Genomic DNA, 19,293 nt, shown 5'->3' with positions numbered 1-19,293 from the left:
CACTCCCTTTAAGAGTGTGCTCCTAATCTCAGCTCGTTACCTGTATAAAAGACACCTGGGAGCCAGAAATATTTCTGATTGAGAGGGGGTCAAATACTTATTTCCCTCATTAAAATGCAAATCAATTTATAATATTTTTGACATGCGTTTTTCTGTTCAAATAAACCTACCATTAAAATTATAGACTGATCATTTCTTTGTCAGTGGGCAAACGTACAAAAAGTGGTTTTTGCCACTAAGTGGTTTTCTTACCTATTTTCTTGTGACCTGTAAAGTAGTGTTGTTATGCTTCTGATTTAGTTGAAATAGCTGTTCCAGCAACTCTATTTTACTGAATAACTTCTTTAATTGAATAGATCTTTCTAAAATCCTCCTCGTTGGCTTTGGATTTAAATATAGGCGTGGGAGGTGTTTTAGAATGTCCTTGGGTAGTCAGTTATTCATAGCAACCAATCCATTAAAAATCCAAGATGTTCAAAAGAATGATGAACCTATCCCAAGGCAAAGTCCATGGAATGACATACCTAACGACATACAGTGCATTCGGAAAGACTCCTTGACTTTTTCCACATTTTGTTACGATACAGCCTTATTCTAAAATTGATGACATATTTTATTTTTGTATCAATCTACACACAATAGCCCATAAAAAAACTTTTAGCTAATTTATTTAAAAAAAACATTTTTAAAACATACCTTATTTACATAAGTATTCAGACCCTTTGCTATGAGACTCGATATTGAGCTCAGAATCATCCTGTTTCAATTGATCATCCTTGATGTTTCTACAACTTGATTGGAGTCCACCTGGGGTAAATTTAATTGATTGGACATCATTTGGAAAGGCTCACATCTGTCTATATACAGTAAGGTCCCACAGTTGACAGTGCATGTCAGAGAAAAAAACCAAGCCATGAGGTGGAAGGAAGAGCTCAGAGACGAGGCACAGATCTGGAGAAGGGTACCAGAAAATGCATGCAGCATTGAAGGTCCCCAAGAACGCAGTGGCCTCCATCATTCTTAAATGGAAGAAGTTTGGAACCACCAAGACTCTCTTCCTAGAGCTGGCTGGATCGAGGCAAAGATGAACGGGGCAAAGTACAGAGAGATCCTTGATGAAAACCTGCTCCAGAGCGCTCAGGACCTCAGACTGGTGGCGAACGTTCGCCTTCAAACAGGACAACGACCCTAAGCACACAGCCAAGACAACACAGGAGTGGCTTCGGGACAAGTCTCTGAATGTCCTTGAGTGGCCCAGCCAGACCCCGGACTTGAACCTGATCGAACATCTCTGAAGAGACCTGAAAATAGCTGTGCAGCAACGCTCCTCATCTAACCTGACTGAGCTTGAGAGGATCTGCAGAGAAGAATGGGAGAAACTCCCCAAATACAGGTGTGCCAACCTTGTAGCGTCATACTCAAGAAGTAATCGCTGCCAAGGTGCTTCAACAAAGTACTGAGTAATGGGTCTGAATACTTATGTAAATGTGATATTTTACATTTTTTATAAATTAGCAAAAATGGCCAAAAAACTGTTTTTGCTTTGTCATTATGAGGTATTGTGTGTAGATTGATGAGGGGAAAAAATATTGAATCAATTTTAGAATAAGGCTGTAATGTAACAAAATTTGTAAGAATTCAAGGGGTCAGAATTTTTTCCAAATGCATTGTACCTAATGACATGACCTCCATTAATTGGTACAAATTTAGCCCAGTTTTCATGGCTATAAAAGATCCCGAAGTCTGCATGCTTAGGCCAGTTTGCCTTCAACACAGACTGTCTGATACCACCTGTATGGGATATGTTTTACCTGTCTCTCTCTATGGGACATATTTGACGGAGGAGTGTCTTATCGCTGATGGCACTTTCCATCACTTTCTCTCCTCAAATATCTGGTTTCACAACAGAATATGTTCCTGACAGCCCTATGAGAAGGAGGGGTTGTGTCAGTGTGAGACTAGACTGGGACAGAGCCAACCTGCCAATGAGACTTTAATACTGTGTGTCAGGTTTCTACCAGTCTATCTACTGTAACAGTAATGTACATACACACACTTGGCAGCTCCATTGCTTTCTCCTTTTCACTTGTCTTTATTATTTCTCTGTGTCTCTCTCTCTGTCTATCTGTCTGTCTGTCTGTCTCTCTCTCGCTCTCTCTCTCTGTTTTACTCTCTCTCTCTGTTTTACTCTCTCTCTCTCTCTCTCTCTCTCTCTCTCTCTCCCTCCCTCCCTCTCTGTTTTACTCTCTGTTTTACTCTCTCTCTCTCTCTCTGTTTTACTCTCTCTCGCTCTCTCTCTCTCTCTCTCTCTCTCTCCCTCCCTCTCTGTTTTACTCTCTCCCTCCCTCCCTCCCTCCCTCTCTGTTTTACTCTCTCTCTCTCTCTGTTTTACTCTCTCTCTCTCTCTCTCTCTCTCTCTCTCTCTCTCTCCCTCCCTCTCTGTTTTACTCTCTCTCTCTCTCTCCCTCCCTCCCTCCCTCTCTGTTTTACTCTCTCTCTCTCTCTCTGTTTTACTCTCTCTCGCTCTCTCTCTCTCTCTCTCCCTCCCTCCCTCCCTCTCTGTTTTACTCTCTCTCTCTCTCTCTGTTTTACTCTCTCTCTCTCTCTCCCTCCCTCCCTCTCTGTTTTACTCTCTCTCTCTCTCTCTCTCTCTCTCTCTCTCTCTCCCTCCCTCTCTGTTTTACTCTCTCTCTCTCTCTCTCTCCCTCCCTCCCTCTCTGTTTTACTCTCTCTCTCTCTCTCCCTCCCTCTCTGTTTTACTCTCTCTCTTCCTCTGTTTTACTCTTTCTCTCTCTCCTTTATTGTATTCCTTGTAATCCTCCTGGTTTCCTCTAAAACACATTCTTTATTTTTCTCCTCCATCTTGCCCTCTCTTGCGTTCTCTTCTTCTGTCTGTCTGTCTGTTTGTCTCTCTCTGTCTTCCCTTGTCTCTCTCTCTTTCTTCCCCTGTCTCTCTCTCTTCTTCCCCTGTCTCGCTCTGTCTTCCCCTGTCTCTCTCTCTCTCTGTCTTCCCCTGTCTCTCTCTCTCTGTCTTCGCCTGTCTCTCTCTCTCTGTCTTTCCCTGTCTCTCTCTCTCCCTGTCTCTCTCTCTCTCCCCCCTGGTATCAGCTCTGATGACTCCCGTGCTAGTTCTGGCCTGTCCATTCCCAGCTCAGCAGGGGCCTTCTCAGAGACAGCAGGGCCAGCCGGGTGTTCAGACCTGGGCTTGGACACCACCGTGGAGCCCCTGGATGTCTCCTCTCTGGGACACAACCTGGACATGCTGAAAGGTGACTCACCCTAGCTCAATCTCCTCTCGTTTTGACCAATGACTGGCTCCCTCTCTGTATCTGTCTCTGTTTTTCTTCATGTCTCTCTCTCTAGCAGGTGGACATTTTGTCATGACACTTATTGGGACTGGTTCTGATACCTTCCTCTACCTCATAGAACTGTGTTGGCTAGTCATCAATCTGTTTCTCTCTGTTCCCTCAATACCTTCTAGTGTGTTTATCTTGTTCTAGATGTATGATAATCTACAGTTGAAGTCGGAAGTTTACATACACTTAGGTTGGAGTCATTAAAACTCGTTTTACAACCACTCTACAGATTTCTTGTTAATAAACTATAGTTTTGGCAAGTCAGTTAGGACATCTACCCTGTGCATGACACAAGTAATTTTTCCAACAATTGTTTACAGACAGATTATTTCACTTATAATTCACTGTATCACAATTCCAGTGGGTCAGAAGTTTACATACACAAAGTTGACTGTGCCTTTAAACAGCTTGGAAAATTCCAGAAAATGATGTCATGGCTTTAGAAGCTTCTGATAGGCTAATTGACATAATTGGAGTTAATTGGAGGTGTACCTGTGGATGTATTTCAAGGCTTACCTTCAAACTCAGTGCCTCTTTGCTTGACATTATGGGAAAATCAGAAGAAATCAGCCAAAATTGTAGACCTCCAGAAGTCTGGTTCATCCTTGGGAGCAATTTCCACACGCCTGAAGGTACCACGTTTATCTGTACAAACAATAGTACGCAAGTATAAACACCATGGGACCACGCTCAGGAAGGAGACGCGTTCTGTCTCCTAGAGATGTGAAAAGTGCAAATCAATCCCAGAACAACAGCAAAGGACCTTGTGAAGATGCTGCAGGAAACAGGTAAAAAAGTATCTATATCCACAGTAAAAAGAGTCCTATATCGACATAACCTGAAAGGCCGCTCAGCAAGGAAGAAGCCACTGCTCCAAATCCGCCATAAAAAGGCCAGACTATGGTTTACAACTGCACATGGGGACAAAGATCGTACTTTTTGGAGAAATGTCCTCTGGTCTGATGAAACAAAATTAGAACTGTTTGGCCATAATGACCATCGTTACGTTTGGAGGAAAAAGGGGGAGGCTTGCAATCCGAAGAACACCATCCCAGACGCGAAGCATGGGGTGGCAGCATCATGTTGTGGGGGTGCTTTGCTGCAGGAGGGACTGGTGCACTTCACAAAATAGATGGCATCATGAGGATGGAAAATTATGTGGATATATTGAAACAACATCTCAAGACATCAGTCAGGAAGTTAAAGCTTGGTCGCAAATGGGTCTTCCAAATTGACAATGACCCCAAGCATACTTCCAAAGTTGTGGCAAAATGGCTTAAGGACAACAAAGTCAAGGTATTGGAGTGACCATCACAAAGCACTGACCTCAATCCTATAGAAAATGTGTGGGCAGAACTGAAAAAGCGTGTGCGAGCAAGGAGGCCTACAAACCTGACTCAGTTACACCAGCTCTGTCAGGAGGAATGGGCCAAAATTCACCCAACTTTTTGTGGGAAGCTTGTGGAAGGCTACCCGAAACGATTGACCCAAGTTAAACAATTTGAAGGCAATGCTACCAAATACTAATTGAGTGTATGTAAACTTCTGACCACCTGGGAATGTTTTGAAATAAATAAAAGCTGAAATAAATAATTCTCATTCTTAAAATGAAGTGGTGATCCTAATTGACGTAAGACAGGGAATTTTTACTAGGATTAAATGTCAGGAATTGTGAAAAACTGAGTTTAAATGTATTTAGCTAAGGTGAATGTAAACCTCCGGCTTTACTTTGTGTCAAATCGGATGGCCTGTTGTCCGGGCCTCTGGTAGTCTCTATGGGGCTGCCACAGGGTTGATTCTTGGGCCAACTCTTTTCTCTGTATACATCAATGATGTCGCACTTGCTGCTGGTGAGTCTCTGATCCACCTCTATGCAGACGACACCATTCTGTGTACTTCTGGCCCTTCTTTGGACACTGTGTTAACAACCCTCCAGACGAGCTTCAATGCCATACAACTCTCCGTCCGTGGCCTCCAACTGCTCTTAAATACAAGTAAAACTAAATGCATGCTCTTTAACCGATTGCTGGCTGCACCTGCGCGCCCGTCCAGCATCACTACTCTGGACGGTTCTGACTTAGAATATGTAGACAACTACAAATACCTAGGTGTCTGGTTAGACTGTAAGCTCTCCTTCCAGACCCACATTAAACATCTCCAATCCAAAGTTAAATCTAGAATTGGCTTCCTACTTCGCAACAAAGCATCCTTCACTCATGCTGCCAAACATATCCTCGTAAAACTGACCATCCTACCGATCCTCGACTTCGGCGATGTCATTTACAAAATAGCCTCCAATACCCTACTCAACAAACTGGATGCAGTCTATCACAGTGCCATCCATTTTGTCACCAAAGCCCCATATACTACCCACCACTGCGACCTGTACGCTCTCGTTCGCTGGCCCTCGCTTCATACTCGTCGCCAAACCCACTGGCTCCAGGTCATCTACAAGACCCTGCTAGGTAAAGTTCCCCCTTATCTCCGCTCACTGGTCACCATAGCAGCACCCACCTGTAGCACGCGCTCCAGCAGGTATAGTTCTCTGGTCACCCCCAAAGCCAATTCCTCCTTTGGCCGTCTCTCCTTCCAGTTCTCTGCTGCCAATGACTGGAACGAACTACAAAAATCTCTGAAACTGGAAACACTTATCTCCCTCACTAGCTTTACAGTGAGGGAAAAAAGTATTTGATCCCCTGCTGATTTTGTACGTTTGCCCACTGACAAAGAAATTATCATTCTATAATTTTAATGGTAGGTTTATTTGAACAGTGAGAGACAGAATAACAAAACAAAAATCCAGAAAAACACGTCAAAAATGTTATAAATTGATTTGCATTTTAATGAGGGAAATAAGTATTTGACCCCCTCTCAATCAGAAATATTTCTGGCTCCCAGGTGTCTTTTATACAGGTAACGAGCTGAGATTAGGAGCACACTCTTAAAGGGAGTGCTCCTAATCTCAGCTTGTTACCTGTATAAAAGACACCTGTCCACAGAAGCACAATCAATCAGATTCCAAACTCTCCACCATGGCCAAGACCAAAGAGCTCTCCAAGGATGTCAGGGACAAGTTGTAGACCTACACAAGGCTGGAATGGGCTACAAGACCATCACCAAGCAGCTTGGTGAGAAGGTGACAACAGTTGGTGCGATTATTTGCAAATGGAATAAACACAAAAGAACTGTCAATCTCCCTCGGCCTGGGGCTCCATGCAAGATCTCACCTCGTGGAGTTGCAATGATCATGAGAACGGTGAGGAATCAGCCCAGAACTACACGGGAGGATCTTGTCAATGATCTCAAGGCAGCTGGGACCATAGTCACCAAGAAAACAATTGGTAACACACTACGCCGTGAAGGACTGAAATCCTGCAGCGCCCGCAAGGTCCCCCTGCTCAAGAAAGCACACATGCCCGTCTGAAGTTTGCCAATGAACATCTGAATGATTCAGAGGACAACTGGGTGAAAGTGTTGTGGTCAGATGAGACCAAAATGGAGCTCTTTGGCATCAACTCAACTCAACGTGTTTGGAGGAGGAATGCTGCCTATGACCCCAAGAACCCTATCCCCACCGTCAAACAAGGAGGTGGAAACATTATGCTTTGGGGGTGTTTTTCTGCTAAGGGGACAGGACAACTTCACCGCATCAAAGGGACGATGGACGGGGCCATGTACCGTCAAATCTTGGGTGAGAACCTCCTTCCCTCAGCCAGGGCATTGAAAATGGGTCGTGGATGGGTATTCCAGCATGACAGTGACCCAAAACACACGGCCAAGGCAACAAAGGAGTGGCTCAAGAAGAAGCACATTAAGGTCCTGGAGTGGCCTAGCCAGTCTCCAGACCTTAATCCCATAGAAAATCTGTGGAGGGAGCTGGAGGTTCGAGTTGCCAAACGTCAGCTCGAAACCTTAATGACTTGGAGAAGATCTGCAAAGAGGAGTGGGACAAAATCCCTCCTGAGATGTGTGCAAACCTGGTGGCCAACTACAAGAAACGTCTGACCTCTGTGATTGCCAACAAGGGTTTTGCCACCAAGTACTAAGTCATGTTTTGCAGAGGGGTCAAATACTTATTTCCCTCATTAAAATGCAAATCAATTTATAACATTTTTGACATTTTTGTTGTTGTTATTCTGTCTCTCACTGTTCAAATAAACCTACCATTAAAATTATAGACTGATCATTTCTTTGTCAGTGGGCAAACATGTCAGTGTGCTCAAGGAAGCAGGAGGGTCGAAGTCAGGCGCAGGAGACACAAGTCCGTGAACACACGTAATTTTAATAAATAATCCACACGTTGCCAAGAAAACAGGTAAGGCAGGGCAAAGCAACACAAATTCCCAAATAACAGCCCGCACGCAGCGTAGGGACGCAGCCCAAAACACGCTGCCACAAAACCCACAGGCAGAGGGAAAAACACATGTACCTCAGGACAAACACCTGACGAAAAATAATCACGCACAAAGAACAACCTACACAGAACGACTAAATAACCCTCCCCCACTAATTAACTAATACTAAACAGGTGCCAACTAAACTAGACCTGACCAACAGAAAATAAAAGAGGATCGGTGGCAGCTAGTAGGCCGGCGACGACGACTGCCGAGCGCCGCCCGGGCGAGGAGGGGCGCCACCTTCCGTCGATGTTGTGACAAAACGTACAAAATCAGCAGGGGATCAAATACTTTTTTTCCCTCACTGTAAGCACCAGCTGTCAGAGCAGCTCACAGATCACTGCACCTGTACATAGCCCATCTATAATTTAGCCTAAACAACTACCACTTCCCCTACTGTATTTTGTATTTATTTATTTTGCTCATTTGCACCCCATTATTTGTATTTCTACTTTGCACTTTCTTCCACTACAAATCTACCATTCCAGTGTTTTACTTGCTATATTGTATTTACTTTGCCACCATGGCCTTTTTTTGCCTTTACCTCCCTTATCTCACCTCATTTGCTCACATTGTATATAGACTTATTTTTCTACTGTATTATTGACTGTATGTTTGTTTTACTCCATGTGTAACTCTGTATGTGTCGAACTCTGTATGTGTCGAACTGCTTTGCTTTTTCTTGGCCAGGTCGCAATTGTAAATGAGAACGTGTTCTCAACTTGCCTACCTGGTTAAGTAAAGGTGAAATAAAATAAAAACTGTATGTCTCCTCCCTAGATATACCGGTTATGGATCCTCTCTTTATATATGAAAAGCACACATCTTTCCAAGTATTAGTAACTCATTGGTTGTGTACTTGTTTCTTCCCCAGATCAAGTAGAATCTGGCCACACTCCTGATGCCCCTCGCCACGGCTCCGAGCTTCTCTCTCCGGGCGCCACCACGGCACGCCCAGGCTCCAACGCCAAACCCATCCTGCCACCTATCCTGTCCGGACGCAAGACCCCTGGACCCAGCCCTAGCCCCAAACCCTGAGACAGGAGAGAGAGGGAGAGGAGGGGGGTGTAGAGGTACAGGAGAGAGGGAGAGGAGGAGTGTAGAGGTACAGGAGAGATGAGGAGGAGTAAAGAGGTACCGAAAAGAGGAAGAGGAGGAGTGAAGAGGTACAGAAGAGTGGGAGAGGAGGAGGAGTGAAAAGGTACATGGGAGAGGAGGAGTGAAGAGGTACAGAAGAGAGGGAGAGGAGGAGTGAAGAGGTACAGAAGAGAGGAGGAGTGAAGAGAGACAGAAGAGAGGAAGAGTGAAGAGGTACAGAAGAGAGGGAGAGGAGGAGGAGGGGGAGTGAAGAGGTACAGAAAAGAGGTAGAGGAGGAGTGAAGAGGTACAGAAGAGTGGGAGAGGAGGAGGAGTGAAAAGGTACATGGGAGAGGAGGAGTGAAGAGGTACAGAAGAGAGGGAGAGGAGGAGTGAAGAGGTACAGAAGAGAGGAAGAGTGAAGAGGTACAGAAGAGAGGGAGAGGAGGAGGAGGAGGAGTGAAGAGGTACAGAAAAGAGGTAGAGGAGGAGTGAAGAGGTACAGAAGAGAGGGAGAGGAGGAGGAGTGAAAAGGTACATGGGAGAGGAGGAGTGAAGAGGTACAGAAGAGAGGAAGAGTAGGAGTGAAAAGGTACATGAGAGAGGGAGAGGAGGAGTGTAGAGGTACAGGAGAGAGGGAGGGACAAGTAGATGCTCTTAAGAGTTGAAAGGTCACACACAGATTGAACAATGATGGACACATTCACCTGTGTGTTAGCTGGTCCAGATGGAGTCATTCATTCACTAATAATATAGTCACAGGATAGAATAATTGGAATGTAAGGACATTACACCAAATATAATGATTCCCTGCTTCAACTTGACTCAAACCGAAACATACATTATAATACATTTAGTCAATGGCATGTGCCAAACTCTTGACTTCTCAGTCTTGCTATTGGGCTCCCGAGTGGTGCAGCGATCACTGCATCTCAGTGCTAGAGGCGTCACTACAGACCCTGCTTCGATTCCAGGCTGTATCACAACCGGCCGTGATTGGGAGTCCCATAGGGCGGCGCACAATTGGCCCAGCGTCGTTAGGGTTTGGCCGGAGTAGGCCATCATTGTAAGTAAAAATTTGTTCTTAACTGTCTTGCCTAGTTAAATAAAGGTTAAAAAAATTAAATATTGACTACATAATCTATTGTTGTTGCTATAACCTGTACTGCAATGCAGAAAGATATCCTGGACAGTCACTCATTAATAAAGATGATTACAGTATAATAAGAGAGATAATTGAGCCGTTCTTCAATCGCTGCCAAAGGGTGAGTTATCTGTGTGTTCTGTTGTAGGGCAGGGCTGGGTCCCTACTGTATAAGGGTGAGTTATCTGTGTGCTCTGTTGTAGGGCAGGGCTGGGTATCTACTGTATAAGGGTGAGTTATCTGTGTGCTCTGTTGTAGGGCAGGGCTGGGTATCTACTGTATAAGGGTGAGTTATCTGTGTGCTCTGTTGTAGGGCAGGGCTGGGTATCTACTGTATAAGGGTGAGTTATCTGTGTGTTCTGTTGTAGGGCAGGGCTGGGTATCTACTGTATAAGGGTGAGTTATCTGTGTGTTCTGTTGCAGGGCAGGGCTGGGTATCTACTGTATAAGGGTGAGTTATCTGTGTGTTCTGTTGCAGGGCTGGGTATCTACTGTATAAGGGTGAGTTATCTGTGTGTTCTGTTGGCAGGGCTGGGTATCTACTGTGTAAGGGTGAGTTATCTGTGTGCTCTGTTGTAGGGCAGGGCTGGGTATCTACTGTATAAGGGTGAGTTATCTGTGTGTTCTGTTGCTGGGCTGGGTATCTACTGTATAAGGGTGAGTTATCTGTGTGCTCTGTTGCAGGGCTGGGTATCTACTGTATAAGGGTGAGTTATCTGTGTGTTCTGTTGTAGGGCTGGGTATCTACTGTATAAGGGTGAGTTATCTGTGTGTTCTGTTGCAGGGCTGGGTATCTACTGTATAAGGGTGAGTTATCTGTGTGCTCTGTTGTAGGGCAGGGCTGGGTATCTACTGTATAAGGGTGAGTTATCTGTGTGTTCTGTTGTAGGGCTGGGTATCTACTGTATAAGGGTGAGTTATCTGTGTGTTCTGTTGCAGGGCTGGGTATCTACTGTATAAGGGTGAGATATCTGTGTGCTCTGTTGCAGGGCTGGGTATCTACTGTATAAGGGCGAGTTATCTGTGTGTTCTGTTGTAGGGCTGGGTATCTACTGTATAAGGGTGAGTTATCTGTGTGCTCTGTTGTAGGGCAGGGTCCCTACTGTATAAGGGCGAGTTATCTGTGTGCTCTGTTGTAGGGCTGGGTATCTACTGTTTAAGGGTGAGTTATCTGTGTGTTCTGTTGCAGGGCTGGGTCCCTACTGTATAAGGGTGAGTTATCTGTGTGCTCTGTTGTAGGGCAGGGCTGGGTATCTACTGTATAAGGGTGAGTTATCTGTGTGCTCTGTTGTAGGGCAGGGCTGGGTATCTACTGTATAAGGGTGAGTTATCTGTGTGCTCTGTTGTAGGGCAGGGCTGGGTATCTACTGTATAAGGGTGAGTTATCTGTGTGTTCTGTTGTAGGGCAGGGCTGGGTATCTACTGTATAAGGGTGAGTTATCTGTGTGTTCTGTTGGGCAGGGCTGGGTATCTACTGTATAAGGGTGAGTTATCTGTGTGTTCTGTTGCAGGGCTGGGTATCTACTGTATAAGGGTGAGTTATCTGTGTGCTCTGTTGTAGGGCAGGGCTGGGTATCTACTGTATAAGGGTGAGTTATCTGTGTGTTCTGTTGCTGGGCTGGGTATCTACTGTATAAGGGTGAGTTATCTGTGTGCTCTGTTGCAGGGCTGGGTATCTACTGTATAAGGGTGAGTTATCTGTGTGTTCTGTTGTAGGGCTGGGTATCTACTGTATAAGGGTGAGTTATCTGTGTGTTCTGTTGCAGGGCTGGGTATCTACTGTATAAGGGTGAGTTATCTGTGTGCTCTGTTGTAGGGCAGGGCTGGGTATCTACTGTATAAGGGTGAGTTATCTGTGTGTTCTGTTGGAGGGCTGGGTATCTACTGTATAAGGGTGAGTTATCTGTGTGTTCTGTTGCAGGGCTGGGTATCTACTGTATAAGGGTGAGATATCTGTGTGCTCTGTTGCAGGGCTGGGTATCTACTGTATAAGGGCGAGTTATCTGTGTGTTCTGTTGTAGGGCTGGGTATCTACTGTATAAGGGTGAGTTATCTGTGTGCTCTGTTGTAGGGCAGGGCTGGGTCCCTACTGTATAAGGGCGAGTTATCTGTGTGTTCTGTTGCAGGGCTGGGTATCTACTGTATAAGGGTGAGTTATCTGTGTGTTCTGTTGTAGGGCAGGGCTGGGTATCTACTGTATAAGGGTGAGTTATCTGTGTGCTCTGTTGTAGGGCAGGGCTGGGTATCTACTGTATAAGGGTGAGTTATCTGTGTGTTCTGTTGTAGGGCAGGGCTGGGTATCTACTGTATAAGGGTGAGTTATCTGTGTGCTCTGTTGTAGGGCAGGGCTGGTTATCTACTGTATAAGGGTGAGTTATGTGTGTTCTGTTGTAGGGCAGGGCTGGGTATCTACTGTATAAGGGTGAGTTATCTGTGTGTTCTGGTGTGGGGCTGGGCTGGGTATCTACTGTGTAAGGGTGAGTTATCTGTGTGTTCTGTTGTAGGGCTGGGTATCTACTGTTTAAGGGTGAGTTATCTGTGTGTTCTGTTGCAGGGCAGGGCTTGGTATCTACTGTATAAGGGTGAGTTATCTGTGTGTTCTGTTGTAGGGCTGGGTATCTACTGTATAAGGGTGAGTTATCTGTGTGCTCTGTTGTAGGGCAGGGCTGGGTATCTACTGTATAAGGGTGAGTTATCTGTGTGTTCTGTTGCAGGGCTGGGTATCTACTGTATAAGGGTGAGTTATCTGTGTGTTCTGTTGTAGGGCAGGGCTGGGTATCTACTGTATAAGGGTGAGTTATCTGTGTGTTCTGTTGTAGGGAAGGGCTGGGTATCTACTGTATAAGGGTGAGTTATCTGTGTGTTCTGTTGCAGGGCTGGGTATCTACTGTATAAGGGTGCGTTATCTGTGTGCTCTGTTGCAGGGCTGGGTATCTACTGTATAAGGGTGAGATATCTGTGTGCTCTGTTGCAGGGCTGGGTATCTACTGTATAAGGGCGAGTTATCTGTGTGTTCTGTTGTAGGGCTGGGTATCTACTGTATAAGGGTGAGTTATCTGTGTGCTCTGTTGTAGGGCAGGGCTGGGTCCCTACTGTATAAGGGCGAGTTATCTGTGTGTTCTGTTGCAGGGCTGGGTATCTACTGTATAAGGGTGAGATATCTGTGTGCTCTGTTGCAGGGCTGGGTATCTACTGTATAAGGGCGAGTTATCTGTGTGTTCTGTTGTAGGGGCTGGGTATCTACTGTATAAGGGTGAGTTATCTGTGTGCTCTGTTGTAGGGCAGGGCTGGGTCCCTACTGTATAAGGGCGAGTTATCTGTGTGTTCTGTTGCAGGGCTGGGTATCTACTGTATAAGGGTGAGTTATCTGTGTGTTCTGTTGTAGGGCAGGGCTGGGTATCTACTGTATAAGGGTGAGTTATCTGTGTGCTCTGTTGTAGGGCAGGGCTGGGTATCTACTGTATAAGGGTGAGTTATCTGTGTGTTCTGTTGTAGGGCAGGGCTGGGTATCTACTGTATAAGGGTGAGTTATCTGTGTGTTCTGTTGCAGGGCTGGGTATCTACTGTATAAGGGTGAGTTATCTGTGTGTTCTGTTGCAGGGCTGGGTATCTACTGTATAAGGGTGAGTTATCTGTGTGCTCTGTTGTAGGGCAGGGCTGGGTATCTACTGTATAAGGGTGAGTTATCTGTGTGTTCTGTTGCTGGGCTGGGTATCTACTGTATAAGGGTGAGTTATCTGTGTGCTCTGTTGCAGGGCTGGGTATCTACTGTATAAGGGTGAGTTATCTGTGTGTTCTGTTGTAGGGCTGGGTATCTACTGTATAAGGGTGAGTTATCTGTGTGTTCTGTTGCAGGGCTGGGTATCTACTGTATAAGGGTGAGTTATCTGTGTGCTCTGTTGTAGGGCAGGGCTGGGTATCTACTGTATAAGGGTGAGTTATCTGTGTGTTCTGTTGTAGGGCTGGGTATCTACTGTATAAGGGTGAGTTATCTGTGTGTTCTGTTGCAGGGCTGGGTATCTACTGTATAAGGGTGAGATATCTGTGTGCTCTGTTGCAGGGCTGGGTATCTACTGTATAAGGGCGAGTTATCTGTGTGTTCTGTTGTAGGGCTGGGTATCTACTGTATAAGGGTGAGTTATCTGTGTGCTCTGTTGTAGGGCAGGGCTGGGTCCCTACTGTATAAGGGCAAGTTATCTGTGTGTTCTGTTGCAGGGCTGGGTATCTACTGTATAAGGGTGAGTTATCTGTGTGTTCTGTTGTAGGGCAGGGCTGGGTATCTACTGTATAAGGGTGAGTTATCTGTGTGCTCTGTTGTAGGGCAGGGCTGGGTATCTACTGTATAAGGGTGAGTTATCTGTGTGTTCTGTTGTAGGGCAGGGCTGGGTATCTACTGTATAAGGGTGAGTTATCTGTGTGCTCTGTTGTAGGGCAGGGCTGGTTATCTACTGTATAAGGGTGAGTTATCTGTGTGCTCTGTTGTAAGGCAGGGCTGGGTATCTACTGTATAAGGGTGAGTTATGTGTGTTCTGTTGTAGGGCAGGGCTGGGTATCTACTGTATAAGGGTGAGTTATCTGTTTGTTCTGTTGTGGGGCTGGGCTGGGTATCTACTGTGTAAGGGTGAGTTATCTGTGTGTTCTGTTGTAGGGCTGGCTATCTACTGTTTAAGGGCGAGTTATCTGTGTGTTCTGTTGCAGGGCAGGGCTGGGTATCTACTGTATAAGGGTGAGTTATCTGTGTGTTCTGTTGTAGGGCAGGGCTGGGTATCTACTGTATAAGGGTGAGTTATCTGTGTGCTCTGTTGTAGGGCAGGGCTGGGTATCTACTGTATAAGGGTGAGTTATCTGTGTGTTCTGCTGCAGGGCTGGGTATCTACTGTATAAGGGTGAGTTATCTGTGTGTTCTGTTGTAGGGCAGGGCTGGGTATCTACTGTATAAGGGTGAGTTATCTGTGTGTTCTGTTGTAGGGAAGGGCTGGGTATCTACTGTATAAGGGTGAGTTATCTGTGTGTTCTGTTGCAGGGCTGGGTATCTACTGTATAAGGGTGCGTTATCTGTGTGCTCTGTTGCAGGGCTGGGTATCTACTGTATAAGGGTGAGATATCTGTGTGCTCTGTTGCAGGGCTGGGTATCTACTGTATAAGGGCGAGTTATCTGTGTGTTCTGTTGTAGGGCTGGGTATCTACTGTATAAGGGTGAGTTATCTGTGTGCTCTGTTGTAGGGCAGGGCTGGGTCCCTACTGTATAAGGGCGAGTTATCTGTGTGTTCTGTTGCAGGGCTGGGTATCTACTGTATAAGGGTGAGATATCTGTGTGCTCTGTTGCAGGGCTGGGTATCTACTGTATAAGGGCGAGTTATCTGTGTGTTCTGTTGTAGGGCTGGGTATCTACTGTATAAGGGTGAGATATCTGTGTGCTCTGTTGCAGGGCTGGGTATCTACTGTATAAGGGCGAGTTATCTGTGTGTTCTGTTGCAGGGCTGGGTATCTACTGTATAAGGGTGAGTTATCTGTGTGTTCTGTTGTAGGGCAGGGCTGGGTATCTACTGTATAAGGGTGAGTTATCTGTGTGCTCTGTTGTAGGGCAGGGCTGGGTATCTACTGTATAAGGGTGAGTTATCTGTGTGTTCTGTTGTAGGGCAGGGCTGGGTATCTACTGTATAAGGGTGAGTTATCTGTGTGCTCTGTTGTAGGGCAGGGCTGGTTATCTACTGTATAAGGGTGAGTTATCTGTGTGCTCTGTTGTAAGGCAGGGCTGGGTATCTACTGTATAAGGGTGAGTTATCTGTGTGTTCTGTTGTAGGGCAGGGCTGGGTATCTACTGTATAAGGGTGAGTTATCTGTGTGTTCTGTTGTGGGGCTGGGCTGGGTATCTACTGTGTAAGGGTGAGCTATCTGTGTATTCTGTTGTAGGGCTGGGTATCTACTGTTTAAGTGTGAGTTATCTGTGTGTTCTGTTGCAGGGCAGGGCTGGGTATCTACTGTATAAGGGTGAGTTATCTGTGTGTTCTGTTGTAGGGCAGGGCTGGGTATCTACTGTATAAGGGTGAGTTATCTGTGTGCTCTGTTGTAGGGCAGGGCTGGGTATCTACTGTATAAGGGTGAGTTATCTGTGTGTTCTGTTGCAGGGCTGGGTATCTACTGTATAAGGGTGAGTTATCTGTGTGTTCTGTTGTAGGGCAGGGCTGGGTATCTACTGTATAAGGGTGAGTTATCTGTGTGTTCTGTTGTAGGGAAGGGCTGGGTATCTACTGTATAAGGGTGAGTTATCTGTGTGTTCTGTTGCAGGGCTGGGTATCTACTGTATAAGGGTGCGTTATCTGTGTGCTCTGTTGCAGGGCTGGGTATCTACTGTATAAGGGTGAGTTATCTGTGTGTTCTGTTGCAGGGCTGGGTATCTACTGTATAAGGGTGAGTTATCTGTGTGTTCTGTTGTAGGGCAGGGCTGGGTATCTACTGTATAAGGGTGAGTTATCTGTGTGTTCTGTTGTGGGGCTGGGCTGGGTATCTACTGTATAAGGGTGAGTTATCTGTGTGCTCTGTGGTAGGGCTGGGTATCTACTGTTTAAGGGTGAGTTATCTGTGTGTTCTGTTGTAGGGCTGGGTATCTACTGTATAAGGGTGAGTTATCTGTGTGTTCTGTTGTAGGGCTGGGTATCTATTGTATAAGGGTGAGTTATCTGTGTGTTCTGTTGTAGGGCTGGGTATCTACTGTATAAGGGGGAGTTATCTGTGTGTTCTGTTGTAGGGCAGGGCTGGGTATCTACTATATAAGGGTGAGTTATCTGTGTGCTCTGTTGTAGGGCAGGGCTGGTTATCTACTGTATAAGGGTGAGTTATCTGTGTGCTCTGTTGTAAGGCAGGGCTGGGTATCTACTGTATAAGGGTGAGTTATGTGTGTTCTGCTGTAGGGCAGGGCTGGGTATCTACTGTATAAGGGTGAGTTATCTGTGTGTTCTGGTGTAGGGCAGGGCTGGGTATCTACTGTATAAGGGTGAGTTATCTGTGTGTTCTGTTGCAGGGCTGGGTATCTACTGTATAAGGGTGCGTTATCTGTGTGCTCTGTTGCAGGGCTGGGTATCTACTGTATAAGGGTGAGTTATCTGTGTGTTCTGTTGCAGGGCTGGGTATCTACTGTATAAGTGTGAGTTATCTGTGTGTTCTGTTGTAGGGCAGGGCTGGGTATCTACTGTATAAGGGTGAGTTATCTGTGTGTTCTGTTGTGGGGCTGGGCTGGGTATCTACTGTATAAGGGTGAGTTATCTGTGTGTTCTGTGGTAGGGCTGGGTATCTACTGTTTAAGGGTGAGTTATCTGTGTGCTCTGTTGCAGGGCTGGGTATCTACTGTATAAGGGTGAGTTATCTGTGTGTTCTGTTGTAGGGCTGGGTATCTACTGTATAAGGGTGAGTTATCTGTGTGTTCTGTTGTAGGGCTGGGTATCTATTGTATAAGGGTGAGTTATCTGTGTGCTCTGTTGTAGGGCAGGGCTGGGTATCTACTGTATAAGGGTGAGTTATCTGTGTGCTCTGTTGTAGGGCAGGGCTGGGTATCTACTGTATAAGGGTGAGTTATCTGTGTGTTCTGCTGCAGGGCTGGGTATCTACTGTATAAGGGTGAGTTATCTGTGTGTTCTGTTGTAGGGCAGGGCTGGGTATCTACTGTATAAGGGTGAGTTATCTGTGTGTTCTGTTGTAGGGAAGGGCTGGGTATCTACTGTATAAGGGTGAGTTATCTGTGTGTTCTGTTGCAGGGCTGGGTATCTACTGTATAAGGGTGCGTTATCTGTGTGCTCTGTTGCAGGGCTGGGTATCTACTGTATAAGGGTGAGATATCTGTGTGCTCTGTTGCAGGGCTGGGTATCTACTGTATAAGGGCGAGTTATCTGTGTGTTCTGTTGTAGGGCTGGGTATCTACTGTATAAGGGTGAGTTATCTGTGTGCTCTGTTGTAGGGCAGGGCTGGGTCCCTACTGTATAAGGGCGAGTTATCTGTGTGTTCTGTTGCAGGGCTGGGTATCTACTGTATAAGGGTGAGATATCTGTGTGCTCTGTTGCAGGGCTGGGTATCTACTGTATAAGGGCGAGTTATCTGTGTGTTCTGTTGTAGGGCTGGGTATCTACTGTATAAGGGGTGAGTTATCTGTGTGCTCTGTTGTAGGGCAGGGCTGGGTCCCTACTGTATAAGGGCGAGTTATCTGTGTGTTCTGTTGCAGGGCTGGGTATCTACTGTATAAGGGTGAGTTATCTGTGTGTTCTGTTGTAGGGCAGGGCTGGGTATCTACTGTATAAGGGTGAGTTATCTGTGTGCTCTGTTGTAGGGCAGGGCTGGGTATCTACTGTATAAGGGTGAGTTATCTGTGTGTTCTGTTGTAGGGCTGGGTATCTACTGTATAAGGGTGAGTTATCTGTGTGTTCTGTTGCAGGGCTGGGTATCTACTGTATAAGGGTGAGATATCTGTGTGCTCTGTTGCAGGGCTGGGTATCTACTGTATAAGGGCGAGTTATCTGTGTGTTCTGTTGTAGGGCTGGGTATCTACTGTATAAGGGTGAGTTATCTGTGTGCTCTGTTGTAGGGCAGGGCTGGGTCCCTACTGTATAAGGGCAAGTTATCTGTGTGTTCTGTTGCAGGGCTGGGTATCTACTGTATAAGGGTGAGTTATCTGTGTGTTCTGTTGTAGGGCAGGGCTGGGTATCTACTGTATAAGGGTGAGTTATCTGTGTGCTCTGTTGTAGGGCAGGGCTGGGTATCTACTGTATAAGGGTGAGTTATCTGTGTGTTCTGTTGTAGGGCAGGGCTGGGTATCTACTGTATAAGGGTGAGTTATCTGTGTGCTCTGTTGTAGGGCAGGGCTGGTTATCTACTGTATAAGGGTGAGTTATCTGTGTGCTCTGTTGTAAGGCAGGGCTGGGTATCTACTGTATAAGGGTGAGTTATGTGTGTTCTGTTGTAGGGCAGGGCTGGGTATCTACTGTATAAGGGTGAGTTATCTGTTTGTTCTGTTGTGGGGCTGGGCTGGGTATCTACTGTGTAAGGGTGAGTTATCTGTGTGTTCTGTTGTAGGGCTGGCTATCTACTGTTTAAGGGTGAGTTATCTGTGTGTTCTGTTGCAGGGCAGGGCTGGGTATCTACTGTATAAGGGTGAGTTATCTGTGTGTTCTGTTGTAGGGCAGGGCTGGGTATCTACTGTATAAGGGTGAGTTATCTGTGTGCTCTGTTGTAGGGCAGGGCTGGGTATCTACTGTATAAGGGTGAGTTATCTGTGTGTTCTGCTGCAGGGCTGGGTATCTACTGTATAAGGGTGAGTTATCTGTGTGTTCTG

The 19,293-nt window shown here is 46.0% G+C and overlaps 1 protein-coding gene across 1 annotated transcript in view; it reads left to right on the top strand.

Annotated features, from left to right (window-relative positions):
* lrguk (leucine-rich repeats and guanylate kinase domain containing) overlaps nt 1-8,878 on the top strand; it is a 60,793-nt gene extending 51,915 nt beyond the window's left edge. Inside the window, exons 19-20 of the mRNA XM_045700057.1 lie at nt 3,109-3,269; nt 8,628-8,878. Of these exons, the coding sequence (XP_045556013.1) occupies nt 3,109-3,269; nt 8,628-8,791 (325 nt within the window). The 3' untranslated portion in view covers nt 8,792-8,878. The remainder of the gene's footprint in view (nt 1-3,108; nt 3,270-8,627) is intronic.
* The last annotated feature ends 10,415 nt before the right edge of the window (nt 8,879-19,293 follow it).

This window comes from Salmo salar, chromosome ssa17 (assembly GCF_905237065.1).
Source record: "Salmo salar chromosome ssa17, Ssal_v3.1, whole genome shotgun sequence".
Lineage (NCBI taxonomy): Eukaryota > Metazoa > Chordata > Actinopteri > Salmoniformes > Salmonidae > Salmo > Salmo salar.
The sequence above is the reverse complement of the archived record's forward strand: the minus strand, read 5'-3'. Positions and strand labels throughout refer to the sequence as shown.